Source organism: Macrosteles quadrilineatus, unplaced genomic scaffold, assembly GCF_028750875.1.
Source record: "Macrosteles quadrilineatus isolate MER2022 unplaced genomic scaffold, UCM_ALF_1.0 Scaffold_8__2_contigs__length_117827958, whole genome shotgun sequence".
NCBI lineage: Eukaryota > Metazoa > Arthropoda > Insecta > Hemiptera > Cicadellidae > Macrosteles > Macrosteles quadrilineatus.
Window position 1 is genome coordinate 66819084 of NW_026542601.1, and position 16025 is coordinate 66835108.

Sequence of the window (16025 nt, forward strand, 5' to 3'; positions counted from 1 at the left end):
CATACAAAGAAATGCGTTTGAACAGAAGTTTGCAAAAGTAAATGAATCATTTTAATTTCATACTGAACTCGTGATTTTATTCAATGAGCAAAACCGCAAATCTGTGTAATTTTATGGAGCTTTATTTAACAGCTTAAATATTACGTGTTATTTTTCCTCTAACGTACCAAAATGGTATAAATGACGAAATATTAAGGAAACCCATACTGTAAACAAACCCCACTACATCCAGGTGCATTTGTCAGTCTACCACAATACATTATTGCATTGCATTAGGATCGATGTAGACAGACAATGTACATAAATAGTCTACATTGCCTAGGAAGGATATAGTAACAGCGGGGTCAGTGACCGACGGTGGCTTAGTTACAGAGTTATTTAGTTACAATGCCATTAGTTACAATGTCATTAGTTACCCTGACAGTCACTAGGACATCGCCTGATGAAGAGACTCGTTAGATAGTTACTTGAAACTGCCTTCCTAGGTCCAGGATAGTTTTGTTTAGTTACCTTTGTTGCATTGAGGTTAAAAGTAAACATTTGTCAGTTAGCTTATACATATATAGTACAATAGGCCTTCTTTGGGTGATGAAGTTTCCGTATAGTATTCTTTCAACTTGATTCTAAAATAAGATTAAAATAGTGATTAAATCGTCAACTGTTCTCAAATAATTTAAATGTAATTTGGTTTAGGTTATGTAAAATTAGGATTTTTGCCAATTAAAGTTATTATTTTATTTAAGTTGATCTTTATTGTGAAGGTATTTTTATCTGTTCTACTACCTGTTACGATAGGAAACACACATTTCAGCAGAGCTATAGTATTTAAAAGTTTTTATAGTTAATAATATAATTATTCTACCTTTAAGTTACTGTTAGTAATTAATTAAAAAACCTATAAAAAATAATCATGTTTTGTTTGACACTCAATTTCTCTTGTCCATTGTGACTAACAATATTAAACATTAAATTCAGTTGTTAATGGATGAAAATATAAAAATTTAAACTCATACCATTGACTTTATTATAAAGTCAATGCTTATACTAAGCAGAAAATAAAAATACACAAGGTATAATTTACACTTACACTTATGAATATTTTTTAATCCTGGACCAATCAGAAATGTCTAATAAAAATAAAATAAAATAATAAATTAAAAATATTTTTTGTTACGCTGAATGGTTTATTTGGCCATTCTAAATTATATTTGGCCACATGGACCATTAGTTAGTTCCCTGATGACAAATACAACTGAGTAAGACATGCGATACTGCGTAAAGGTCTGACATCTCAAATCACATCGCTTACTTGGCCTACTTCCTCACTTACATTGTATAGAAAATATTTAAATTTTTTCCATATCTATTGAAATACAAAATGGTTTTTAATTTATTTTAATATTTCTAAAACTTTCATGAAATTGTTACAACTGGTATTTTTTTTTATAATTGTAAGTTATTTAAGAAATAAATTATTTTTGTAACATTAGTACCTTCCGGGGAAAAACATTAGTCTGACAAAACAAAAGACAGGTAATATAATAACTATTACGTAAAACCTTTTGAAAATGTTTTATCGGTGTTTAATTTACAGCCATTTCAGGATGAAGCACATGAAGGTACTAAGATCTTCCTTCTTTGAATTAAAGAATATTTTTTGATAACTAAGGAATTAATCATCTGACATTTTAATTAGCCTTGAGGCTTCTTTCGTCTATGATGGTGAACCACTGGGCCGAGAATCTCGTCAGCTAGGTCATAGAGTTCATTGACTGACTGAAACAATACAATATAGTGTTAGAATATTTGTATCAGTTTTAAGTCTGTTGTTAACACCTTTTTTGTCCTAAGACGCGAGGCAAGAGCGTTGTGTAAGAGCATTGTTTTTCACATTACTTCAGACTAAACCTAGGGGTTGCGGCATTATCACTTATAAAATACGCACGGGGATCTTATAGTGGTCAGTTGAAACCTTCCTATATACAGAACAGCAGCTGGTTTGCATATTTTCAGATATGCTGGCCAAACTATTATATACAAACAAATACAGTGTATCTGGCTGTTTCAAGTAATAAAATGCGTAATAGATCTATGAGGGGTACACTTCCATATCTGTTGGCACAAACAACCAAATGAGTAATATTGATTATTCGATTGTTTAATTCGATATATCGTTTGGTTAGTTAAGTTAGGTTAGGTTAAGCTTATCTAACTAACCAAACTATATATAGTTAAAATACTATACCTCAACCTTGCCATTAAACATTCAGGTTGGAACTTTTACTATCAAAGGTGCTCTTGTCCTGTCCGTACGGAACACTGAGAAATATGCGCTACCAACTTATGAATAATTGTTTTGGCCTACGAACCCAAGAGATGGGAAATTGGTCTATTGGCTGTATGGTCCAGCGAGCAGCACATAGCGTTGAGGAGACACATTGGAAAAACGATTTGAGCATAACCCGTAAACCTCTGTTACATTCACCCACTGCAGTTGTTACTTTACACTTTACTCACACAGCCACCATTGAAGTGCCATCAATGAGTTGAAACCTTTTATGTAAGCTATTGGTAACGCTTATGTAAAAAATGTTTCCCAGCCATATACAACACTGATTCAAGGTCTTTTTCCCGGTTATCAAAACTCTTATACACGGAACAATTTTATACACAAAGAATCTCTATTTTCATTTACGGTTACCCTACAAATTATTGCACTTGCGATTAATTAAATCCGTTATGTAGGGAAAAATGGTTTTAATCCAACTTGGTTTGGATTTGCTTTTGAAACGTGATCGGAGATGATTGCGGTATTTGTAAACAACATTCAATGTAAACATATCAGTGACAGCTAGAGAAAAATAATCTTGATCCGAACAGCTGTTCGCTTTTTCATACATGATTATGTGATAAACATGGGAGAAAACTTGAAAAAAATCGCACAAAATTGGGTTTTTAAACGTCCGTAAGTTTATTTACAAAGTAGTGAGGCTATATTTTAATAGCTAAAGACACTCTCGCCAATCCAGTGAATACATTAAAATGATTCGGATCTTGCTTGATAGGTAGGCCTACTCTCATCTTTCAGGAGAAGGCCGCGTAAAATGGCTCTTGGGCTTGACAGACGGAAGGCAGACAGACAGACAGACAGAAATTGAGATGAGACTTGTTTCGGCTTCTTTAATGTATAACACATAAAAATAACTTAAAAAATTATGATTCTGAGTAATGTACATAAAAAACTCTGATTTTATTTATATAGATGGGTAAAAATATATGTTAAGGACAATATAATGTAGTTAAATTTATTGATGGTATTTAATATACTTGTGCCAAATAAATCAATCAGGGTTTTTTAGTTAAATTTTGATATTCCCTCAACCTTATGAAAAAGATTAATCTTTAAATTGTGTTGTTCACTACTCTGAAAATCGAGTTAACTTTAGGTCACAAGAAATACTCTTAACCGTACTCTATCCTCTTTCAAAATATATTTATTTGTATAGCAATACATACTGCATGGTTAAAGTCTTAGTTAACACTGTACTAAGTAATCCTATGATCCTAAAGTAACTTTTTCACAATAGTGATTTACTAAAGCATTCTTTTTAAAAATAAAAATAAAATTCAACCACTTTGAAAATGGGTTATGAGGTATGTAGCACATTGAATAAACTAACCATGTTTCTGAGGTCTCTTTGTTGATATTAGTAAGGTAGTTTTACAGTTTTAAGTAAATGCTCTAGGTTGTATTTAATGGATGATCAAATTCAACATAAATTCCATTCTCAGTAATGATCACAAACATTTGCGATTGTTACTAAAAAGGAACAAGAGCTCTATTTACGAAATCGTCAACTCTTGTAAATAAGTCGTCTTTGAAGTTATGACCTTTTACAACAATTGTTCTGGATGAATATTTTACTTAAAATATATGTTTTCACAAAACCCAAATAAATGTATTTTGGTAAACTGATTAAATAAATATTTAATGGTTTAAACGTATATAATCCTCTCTTGAATCATTGATTTTTGGTAATTAATTGTTTATTGCGTGCCTATTAAAATTAAAATAAAAAACATTAAAGGGATTGTAGAAAATTGTTAATGCTCTGTTAAAAAATGGTTTAAAATAGTTTTTTACATTATTGAAAAATGTGCAAAGTATTGTATTCACATGCAACATTTTCCTTCATAAACAACGTATATTGTTTAGTTTAACTAAAAATTATAATTATGGCTTTGACATTCCTTTCCTTACAAAATTATTTTTCGTTCAACTGGGTAATTCAGAATCTTCGAATTAAAAACCCCTCCCACGTTTAAATATATAAGATGTAAAGCGAAGAAAATTTAAAGTAGGACTACACAATTGAAAGACTTTTTGAATTTGAATTCTCTTTACCACCCTATTAAGTATCCTGAAACCTCCCGTAAAAAACTAACAAAATCTTAAAAAGGCCACACACCCTTTAAAAAATATCCACACATACCTCAATGGTCCTCATTTTCTTCACTAGTGGGTTCTCATACTTTGTCTTTTCATATTCTTCTTGTGAGAAGATCTCTCCCTGTTCAATCTTCCTCTCCATTTCCCACAGAATCCTCGCCTTCTCCAGTTCCTCCTGGTCCAGAGGCACCGGAAGTTCATCATCACTGTCGCCGTCACACCCCTTCATCTGGTCAAAGTCGAATCCCTTGGAGAGTTTCGGCTTTAACTTCTCGGCTACCTGTAGTCATTTAAAAAAAAAATGTGTTGGAGACAAATATCTTAATTTGATAGTAAAATATCTAATACGAATTTATCATAATAAAAAGAAATATTGGAACCTGTTACATTTTTGGTTAATAATGTTAAAACTTTTTCCTAACAATCACAGATAAGATTAATAGAATCCTTTATACATTTTTTCGTCAAGTTTAAAGAATCTAATAGAGTAAAAGGTAGGACTTTCTTTCGTGCAATGCTGAAATGAGTATGTTATTAATATGAATAAATTTAAACTAAAGTACCATAAACATAATTTATTTTGAGAATAAGGTATTATTTAAACACAATACCTCGTAGTAACAAGTACTTTTGAAATCTTTTGACATCCAATAATATTTTGAGTGTAAAAAAAACATTTAACGCAAATGCATCTCAACAAGGGAAAGGTTGACAGCGTATTAAAATGAAGTCAATTATATTGACTCAATAAAAGTAATAATCAATATAGGACAAGATAAATTGGCATTTAAAATATACTAAAAATAACTACTCATAACCTCTAAGAGTATTTTCGTTTATAACCTTTTATTGCCATTGATTATGATGCATTGTCCCAACCACTCACTCATTGCATCAATTAAATTGGCCTTAACAGCTGATTTTTTGACGTTTGAAGCATTAAAATTTGTCTTCTTTTTTCTCAATCCTTGAACCTCTTTGGTCCAAACTTTTACAGTAAAATTAGTAAACAATACTGTTATGTGAATCTGTTTAATTCTAACTTAGGCTAGTTTAAAAACAGTCGTAGGTAAAGTATATTTACAATTATTATTTTAAATACTTAGAATAATTTTCACCTGTTACCTTATACAGTAACCAACCTTGATTTTGGTTTCCTCGAGCATGGAGCTCGTCATTTTGGAGACAACAAAGACTGGATGATCAGCTATGTAGGGAGCTTCGTCGATCCCCATCTTTCCCTCCAAAATGAGGCGTTTTTCCCGCTCGAGCTCCCAAAGCTGAAACAACAGGCCTAGTTGCATTTGATGACCACCTGTAGGCCAACAAAGCAAATTATACATACTTGACTTAAGTGAACAAAGTGAGACCATATTATCTTTCTAGATACTCCACTTCTCCCGCCTTGGTTTTGAGAAATAGAATAAATACTATCTACAAACATATATTTTTAAAGGGTGATACGGCATTTAAGTCATCCAGCATAAAGTATTGACTGTTTTATGGTACCTTACAAAACTACTACTTTTAAATGCTGACAACATTTTGAAATTTTTATACCATCTCAAATTTAATTTGTCAAATAACTAAATTTTTCATACAGTTAGTGAATCGGTTAATTTCCTGATAACGAAATATCATACATATTTTAGCAAGGTAGCTACATGTAACCATACTTAAATCAAACTTTATTTACAACTCTATACACATTGACGGTTGTTTATCTACCTAAAATCATATTTATATAACAGTATGAGGTGAATACAGCATTTACAGATTCTCTAAATTACACGTTGAAAAGCCAAGCAACACCCTTAACATTTTATCTGCCTTTCTTGCGGTTTAGCATAATTTTACTTGCTAAACTGCAGTCCTATCAAAGAGAAGTATTGATAGGTTTATGGAATATGTGTGAGATAAGGAGTCTTACTTTGAACATTTGTTTAGTAATAGAATAATGGTTTATTTACACTTAGTTTTAATAAACCTTAGATCGTATGAAACTAGAAAAGCTTCTAACTTATTCTAATGAAATTACCTCTCCCAACAAAACTTTTCCCCCGTTCCCAAAATAAAAAAGTACAAACTCGTACGGTCAAATAAATTGTTAACTTCCAAAAATTTAATGTTGTAATCCATAGCTCTTGTTCTAGAAATATCAAAGTGGAATATATACTTTGAGTTTTATTACACATTCAAACAAACCAGTAAAAAGATGATGCCCTTTTGGTTTATATAAGGTTAACGACTAAAATATCAATTACTGACCTGTTCCCAGTGTGTATGTTGACTCGGGCTGAGGGAACAAGAAAGCACAAGGATCGATTCTTTCTGAGGTTAGGAACTATCCATCAGTGGCTATATTACTTTGGTGGATGGATATGGCCACAAAAATGAAGCTTCCATAACTTCGACATGTCTGCTATGGACGTGTTCCTCTGCATTTGTATTTCCACGTGTCTCCATCGTTTACTTGTATGAATCCACGCCATGTTTAAACATTACTTAACACCAATGTTTAACAGTAGCATTATTGGAAAATAAATTTCAGAAAATATCCTTCTGATTTTAATTAGCTCTTATTAAGTTTTTCACTCAACTATGAAGTTTTAAAACTCTTGAATATGTTTTTTTAAGGAGTAAAAACTATTTTCATTTTTGGCATGCGTATTGCGTAGCCTCCAAATTACCAATATACACTATAAGTTTTTTCAAACACCTGTATTGTTGGTAATCAAATTTGAATTACCACAGTAAAGGTGTTTTAAACCACTTAAAGTAAATATTGTGTTACTAAAATATGGAAACTATTCATTGCTTCCATAGGTTTGTTGGATTACTGTACAACCGACAAGTTAAATAACCCAAATAATTTACTATACGAACTAAGGCCACATAAGTGCGTGCCACTATTAGCATGAAGATCTCAGATTAAAAAGCAGCTGACAAAACTAAATTCCATTTGAGTTTAACTACTGTTTCTTTTCTACTATTGTCAATAGTTGTATGTATAGAACTCGTAGCTTTCTTCTATTACCTGAATGTTATATTCAAAAATATAAGGGAAAATGCATTATAAAAAGTAAAGCTGAACAAACGTTTAAAATTTAACCATTTATACTCCACTAAGTTTTGCCAATCGGAATTTCACAGCTAACCATCTAGTTAGTCTAAAACCAGAACTAACCGCAAAGATGCAGGGAATTTTCTACAAATACTTTAGAAACCAAAATATTTGTGAAAATTGTCTTTAAATAAATAGATTTTGGAAAAACTACCATGATCAAGTTCGGTTGTAAAATATGAAAGAATAAATATTACAAAGAGGCACAATGTCGGCCAAAAGACTTGGGAAATCTTGGACTTATTGCACCAATAACAGTACACCACGGGGGGTTACAGTATATTAAATTTTCCATTTTCCCCAACGAAAATAATTGCGTTAAACAACCAAAAACACAGATTTGTTCAAATCTTTCCCAAGATGTTTTTTAACCTACAATGTGTAATTTGGGAACATAATAAGTAAGTATGATTGTAAGAAGTTTTAGTTGGATTGGTATAGGGACTCTGTAAACCCACAAATAAATTTGTGTATCGCAAACACAAAAAATGTCTATTTTTCAACACTAATAACAAAAAAAATATCAGGGAAAGTATTATTATCAATTTTGTTTTGAATGGGATTTTACAGTTTAGAATTTTTTCTTACTAAAATAACCGCTTATACATATAAACAGACAGTCCATCATCTCAAATTAAGCTATAACAAAATGTCTACCTTCCTCTAAGGGATGCAAATTTGATTCATGTAATTAATGTAAATCAAAAACGTCCAGTCAGCTCATTTTGGAAGAGGAAGTATACTACTAACTAGTGGCTTAATTCTGATATATGGTTTCAGTTTTGTTGTAATTAATTAGCTTACAACTGTAAGAATAATTTCACTAAAATATATTAAACACAAAATTCAACATTTCGTGGTACTGATACGTTTCCCTATCTTTCATAGCTTAGCGTGGATAACAATTTGTATTCAAAAAGAAGAAAGAAAAACATGAATAAATTAAGCATTTTTGTATCCAACTAATCTTACTTTCTATGATTATGAAGAATATTTAAGGCTTCTTAAAATCCTGTCCCTTTCTGTTTGCAAAACTAAATAATATATCAGACTTTTAATCTCCAAATTCCCTGATTTAATAACATGATTATTGATTCTTCCATATACTATCTTTATCAAAAATGGTTTTCTTTCACAAATAGTCAAAACCCGAAACCATAAGAAAACATCTTATTTAGAACTTTTCAAGTCATAAATCAAAATCTTTAAGTTCAGATATAGAACTTTCCGAAAAGTAAAACTTCAAATAAAAATATCATTAAGACTAACATATCTTCAAGAAATCCTAAACTATTTATTCTTGAAATAAAAAGTAAAAGTACGATATTTTACCTGCTCCGCTTGGACCCCGACCATAGCTTTAAGACTCCGGAACAATAGACAGTAGGCAGCACGCCATCCGTCAGTCAGCCTGTATAGTCCCTACTGACAGTTTCGTGTTTGCTCTTATATTTTGCTTTATTGCTCTTCCAACTTATATCATTCCTCTAACTATCCTAACAGAAAGTTGGATCATGCATGGACAGGTTAAACACGGCCGTCTTTTACTCATAGTTTATGATTTATTGGGGAATTTCTAAGGTTTACTCATAATGTGAGCTTGGATGGGATTTTGAGACTAAACGTGTTGGTTGCAAATTAAAAACAAGTCACATTGTTTATTTAAAAGTAAGGAAGGTCACTTTAAGTTTATATGTATAATTTTGGCAATTAAAACCTCATTAAGTATAGATTTTTGCAGAAAGTACACATATTGAAAGATTCACGGGGCAAATAGCCTTTTAACATAGCATTTTCAAATATTATGAGAAAATAAAAGAGGTGGTGCAAAAGGAGTGTTATAACATTTGCCATAGTACTCTCTCTAGATACTGTGCTCGAAGATGGAAATTCATTCCACAACTATAAATACTAAAAACATGAAATGAAAAAAATAGGACTATGGCTCTTCACTCTTTGATCAAAATATTCTCTTGATGGAAATTAAAAAAAAATATATATATATATATTAAGAAATATAACATAATAGCTACTGTCCCTTAATACCACCAACCAAGGATACGAAGCATTTGACGTCTTTACAGCTTATTTTTACGATTGTTTGTTTATATTTATGTAAAACAATGTTGTATGTGTTTACATTGTACGTATTTGAAAATCCATTTAAACAATTTTATGGTGTGTTATCTATGCCAATAGAATTGGTAAAGATTTGAAAGGGAGCGGTCCAAACCCTAGTATTGTTACCTAACGTCGACCTTTTTGTTAGATAGCATCATTAACTCATAGCCCAATGACAAATGGCATCTAGGTCTGGAAAAGTCCTCGCTTGGAATCGAACCGGCGACCTTAGCTACTCAGAACCGTGGATCAAGTTAAAGAGTTATCGAGTATATCAAGGCCACACTATACTACAAAGGTAGTATAACAACTCAGTGGGATGGTTAAAAAGTGTGTTAAATTAATTATTTAAATTTAATCGATCCCAGCATTTAGTAAAGCTTTAGTAAGACACAATTTTGTTTAAAAAATAAGTGAGAAAGAAAAAAAAGAAAGAAAAATAAACTGTATCAGCAATCTGACACATAATTTCTCCCATTAGCTTGTCAACAACCTTTATCATGGGTAAGCTACGGGAGTAACTATGATAATTTATTGGAAAAAAACATAAAAGTTTCAAACAATTTTGAACCATAAATGTTACAGCAAAGGGAGTTTGCACTATTTTGTTTTGAATTATAAAAACCGGCTTTTTCCTGAAATCCGAATTGTTGTTATTTTATGATTTTTTTATGGGAAAATATCATAAGTTACAATAACTTTTGAACATAAGTGGAATTTGTACAATTTTGTACAAAATTTGAGGGACCATAGCATACAAATTTTAATCAAAACCAGATTTTTTCTTAAATCCGATTTTTGGTTATTTTATGGGGTTTTTTATGGGGTTGTATCGGAAAATAAAATAAGTTACAATAACTTTTGAACCGTAATTTTTTCAGAAATGGGATTTCTACCATTTTGTTCAAAACTTAAAGGACTATAACGTGTAAAATTATTTATCAATATCGTTCAGACCATTTTCTAGAAAATCTGATCTCCCGTTATTGTATGGGATTTTATGGGAAAATCACCATTGAAAATAAAACTAAAAAGGGAAAAACTTTCAATTCAAAGTGGTAATAATATATTTTCAGATGATGTAGCACCACCTGTTTTGCACGCGGGGCTTAAGCCAATCTTGCCGCGATGTACTCCATGTATAATTCATACGGGACTTCTATCAGGAAATTGACAGACTCAATCCCCTGGACAAATAAATTGTATAAATACGACGTATAATACGGCTTCAAGCTTCTAACTGGACGTATGATACGTAATTGTGAAATTGTGCAACGTGGAAACCTGATCAAATGTGTAGTTAGTATGAATTTTAATTTAAACTGTCTGTTTTAACACCAAGAGTGTAAACAAATTTGATGTTTTTGTTTTCAGTTGCAAGGAAAGTGATGCAATATTCCCGATCCACAGTTCGAATTTTTAAGTCATAGTTAAATACTCTACAATCCAGGAGTATTGTATGGCTAAACTCTCCGGCTGTTTGTGAAATCTAGTTTCGTTGCCTGTTGCAGGTTAAGCTGGTTTCAAATAATCTAGATTATGGGTTTCCACAGTACCACAGTCGTAGTAGATTGTCAAATCTAGGTATTCTGGTGATAACATAGATCTGTGCAAGGAAGACTACTTTTTTCAAACCCTTATAGTTCTCTTAGAAACCATGTTTCCAGATAATTGTTTCTCAACCGTTTGCATGATCATGAACTCTGTATATATATATTAGTATATTAGAGGTTCTATAAAGGAAATTTACTTTGGACCAACCTTCTAACTTGGTAACCAATTTGCTACTTTTTACAGAAACACATCCTTAACACGTTCCACAAATTCTTATGTCTGTATACAAGAAAAACGCTCCTAATGTGCCCATTATTCCAAAAAACATCCTCGTATGAATAAACACATAAAAGAACACATTGCCCTACACACACATAATTTAAGAACACATTGTCGTTCATTAGTATGAGACGAAATACTTTCGTGCCATTCTAACTTTGGACTACCTTTCTCTACTTAATTCTTTCTGGACACTATTTTGTAAAAAAAAATGGCTCGGCTTCCCAAAAGCTCATTATCCTCTGATTAAATAGTGTGCAGAGATACTCCTGGGGCAGCTCTTTTTTCTTTTACTCTTTCAGGATCAGGCCTAAAATGTGCTGGCTAAGCTATTTTTCTGTCTCTTGACCCCTTCAGACATCCTTATATTTTTGTAGATACTCACTATCCACCCCACCATAAATGCTGTCATAAATACTTGTTTATTTATCCTAGTCATATTTTAAAGACTCACATAGCTAAAATATTTTCAGCTAAGGACCTCTCTTACATACTAGAACGCAAAGCTACTTCTAATGATCTATCATATCTTGCCACAATTTACCTAGAGCATAGGGCATAACAGTGTCGTGCAAAGCTAACCTCTGACCATATGCAAACCTTCGTCAACATCTGGACCTCTAATTTGTAGCATGAATTATTCGTGACACACTTAGTCACGAAAGCTCCCCAAGGCTATCTACCCCAGGGCAATCTACCCAAGGCTAATAAAACATACGTACAGTTTCAGTGGGCTCATCAGTCATCACGCTCTGAAAGTCCACCGTCACGTCATCATGTAAAGCTATTAGCCTATAGACCAACCTCCCTCTCCTGTATCCTCCTTGCCACTTTGTTCTCATAGACTCCCATCACTTCCACTCTTCTGTCTCTCATGAACTCCTTGCTCATCAGTCATCAATCTCTGAAAGACCACTATCACGTCATCATGTAAAGCTATTAGCCTACAGACCAACCTCCCTCTCCTGTATCCTCCTTGCCACTTTGTTCTCATAGACTCCCATCACTTCCACTCTTCTGTCTCTCATGAACTCCTTGCTCATCAGCCTGGTGACGACCTCCTCGTCTCGCCCCAGGTCTCCCATCCTTCTAAGGTCATTCACCTCGGTCTGTATGCAACCGACTGCATGTGTCTCCCCACCACTAGTCGATATTTATCTAATAGTTTCACGTGCTGTTCTCCATCTTGTCTTTGCGGCGAAGGCCAAGACTAGTTCAGTGTTATCGTCTGACTTTTTATGTTTTTATGCCGACATCGGTGATTTGCCTTCCGATCCGGGTTGTTTATGAGTTGAAATCCTTTCTAAAATTTTATTTGGTGGATATATTTTGCTTTTTGAGACATTTCATACATGCGATGGATATTTTTTATATGTCGGCGTATACACAAGAATTTATAGGTTATCGGGTTGTCTACATTTTTATCAATGCAAGATATATTTTTTTTGTAAATTTGTTTAATGTATTTTTTCCAAGACATAACGTATCAATTTATACTATGATCTACTGATTTATGTGTTTACGTTTAATTTAAACAAAAAATTAGGTTTATGAAAACATATCGGGGAATACGGTAATTATTCTTAGGTCTGAATGTATCTCTTGTTTATATTTGTATGATGAAAAAAGATATTTTAATTTGATTTGATTTATTAGTTATGATTGATAGTGGAACATATTTTTGATACCTTAAATTAACAGCTTAACTTGCAATTCTATAAATATAATTTATAATTTCAAACATCGTATAACCACTGTATAATAATGTATCTATGTTACACATAGATTGTCAACGAAGGAAATTTAATGAAAATATTAAATAATATTAAGACAGAAAATACAGATAAATGTATAGCACCCGTATAATGCCAGACTATTTTATTTCATTTTTTGAAATGAACCAATTTGCTAAATCCCAGGTCGTAACTTTAACAGGATTATGAGTTTCACGCAGGTTATTACCGCATCTGATGTAGTCATAATAGCGTGTTGGGCGTAGTGTGGGTAGTTGGTAGTTATAAATCTAGTCGTATTAAACATGTTAACAAAATAATTCAGAACAAAATAGTCTCAACTACCCAAATACCTAGTCCTAGTACCAAATATCTAGTCTGACTAGAAAGTAAGATAGTGTTCCTATGTAAGAAAAATACTGAATGTCAATAAAACTATTGTGTTCAGTATGTTAACTACGAAGGAGAAAGATTTTTTTGATAATTTTACACGAGCAAAAACCCTCGATTTATTTTTTACGATGATACTCTGTTGTATAATGTTTTCTGCAAATTATTCAGGTACATGTACTGACAACACAATCAACTTTTTAGGTCATTTTAATGCATTATTTTCACATTTCTCAATGTAAGCATCATGTTGGTATGTTTTTGGTTCAACTAAATATTCGGTTTGGTAAAAAACTTTTGTAATTCAAAATTATCTTTAACACAACACGATAATATATTTGTTGTAATCTGGACTTGTAAGATTCGTTTTTACGCCGAATTTATATCCTACATAACACAAATTTTTGCATTAAATAACAGAAATATTTCATGTTAATAACATCTAATTGTGTATTCTCATTGAATACTACAAACGGTAATACGCTACATTCTGGTTTTATAGTAATAAAAATAGAAACTATTTGATTAATTACCGTAATATAATTTAAGTTGGCAAAGCTTACTTAAACCTAACTTGATTTAATAGTGCAGCTTTAAAAATTAAAAATTACTTTGATGTGTTCTAGATATAAAATAAACGTTACTTGTGTTGGTAGCCTATATTTATAATATACCAATGAAGAGGCCGATGTTCCCGCCCAATGTACACATATACTCGTGCTTCCCGCGCTTTTAAACTCCTTATTTAGACTTTCTTTGTCCAGCAAGCGTCTCCTCGAGTCACGTTCCGTTATATCAGTAAGAACCACTTTTTCCGTTTTGGTCAAGCCTAAAATTTTCAATCGGTTTTACTATAAATTTAAAATATTGTATATGACCACAATAATACGTTAAATAGCTAATTAATTTCATCGTTGTAGTTTCAATATCAAACTCTGTGGTAAAAGGCGACCATTTTCGGTTATGGACTGACTATTTTTAATGATTCGTGTCAAATGATATATTCGTATAGGAAACTGACTACATTTTATAAACGTAAACTACATTACAGTGTCCACTATTTATGGACAAAAAAAAGCTTAGGCCGTCTTGCTTCTTTCACTTCACTTCCGATCAGCTGATATGCATTGTTACGTTCTTGTCTACATGGTTTAAAATTTATTGGGAATTCGTTGAAAATAAGGCTGGATAATTTTTTTTACAATCTTAAAGATTGTATACTTTAGATGAATATATGAAGTAAATCAATCCATTAGTGTCGTGAAACAGTTGTAACTAAGTTTTCTGGATCCTACTTGGTCAATCTAGTACCTAATAAATCAACCACAGTTTTATACAGAATTTTGAAGGAAAATAATGAAAAACTTTTTTGTTTCATATAATAAATTGAAATTTCTTTTATTTGTATAGTAAAATTGTTTTAATATAAATTTATTTATGTTACTTTGTCTTTAACACAGGTTGTGTTTCGGATAGAATCTTGTTACTCACAATGAATTCTCTATAACACTAAACCAAATAGAAAACCATGCAACAATGCATCTTAGCTGACATGATAACGAAGAAAAGAAATTAGAACTGCAAATTGTCCCTAAAAAGTGACTTTACATACTTGTTATATGTGTTGCGTTTTGTAAAAAAAAACATGCTGTAAATAAGTGAAAAATGTAGCGATATTTTATGCTCTCGTCCATCAGTTTTCAACTTGTCAAATTAATATTAAATGTTTGTACTTGGACTCAACACATTTCAATATGAAAACTACAACGTCCGCTTGTATTTACCGTGATATGATAAGAAAAAAATCTTTATACTATATGGGACATAATGAACTGTTCAACTAACACTTTAAACTCTAAATACACCCTATATCTCAACATCAAGGCTGATTTTGTATGAATAGAAACTTATTTTATGTTATCAATAGAGCTCCTGTTATATAGCTTTCCTGCTTTGCACCAATCTTTTAATCATGCTCAACTGAGAGTGTTGTTTATTCTGAACTGTGTTGTAAATTATTATCTTTTATCGTAGTGAAAATCCTGAAAATGCAAAATAAAGCTACATTGATGACACATTCAGTGAAAGTATAGTTCAACGACGTTCTTATTTTCTTATTGTATGATAAGATTATTTATGTATCTATATACCTTTTAAAGGTTGTAGTCAAACGTGTCTACGGAGTATAATTGAGTAATTGAAAACGAATTTCCAATATTATTGAATTTAATATTTTCTTTCCAGGGATTACCAATAGAATTACGGAAAAATTTATTTGCAAACTTCAGCATTAAATTAACCTTTATCATTATTTTAAAATTCCTAAACTTATGTGTGTCTACTTACATTTTTGTTTAGTAAAAACCAATCAGCA

The 16025-nt window shown here is 31.8% G+C and overlaps 1 protein-coding gene across 1 annotated transcript; it reads right to left on the reverse strand.

The window, feature by feature from the left end:
- Positions 1-1635: 1635 nt before the first annotated feature.
- LOC128999287 (uncharacterized) lies at positions 1636-12414 on the reverse strand. The gene is made up of 4 exons (XM_054425694.1): positions 12333-12414; positions 5593-5730; positions 4494-4730; positions 1636-1776 (listed from the first exon to the last, which is right to left on the reverse strand). Exons 1-4 carry the CDS (start codon positions 12402-12404, stop codon positions 1693-1695), a joined length of 531 nt encoding a protein of 176 aa, XP_054281669.1. The 5' UTR covers positions 12405-12414; the 3' UTR covers positions 1636-1692.
- Between the last annotated feature and the right edge of the window lie 3611 nt (positions 12415-16025).

Excerpts from the sequence above, each read along its gene's own strand:
- LOC128999287 (XM_054425694.1), bottom strand. The coding sequence starts at position 12,404 with ATGAGAGACAGAAGAGTGGAAGTGATGGGAGTCTATGAGAACAAAGTG. Across the intron at positions 5,731-12,332 it reads GGAGGATACAGGAGAGGGAG|CTTTGGGAGCTCGAGCGGGA; the intron begins GTTGGTCTATAG and ends CTGTTGTTTCAG. Across the intron at positions 1,777-4,493 it reads AGAAAATGAGGACCATTGAG|TCAGTCAATGAACTCTATGA; the intron begins GTATGTGTGGAT and ends GTATTGTTTCAG.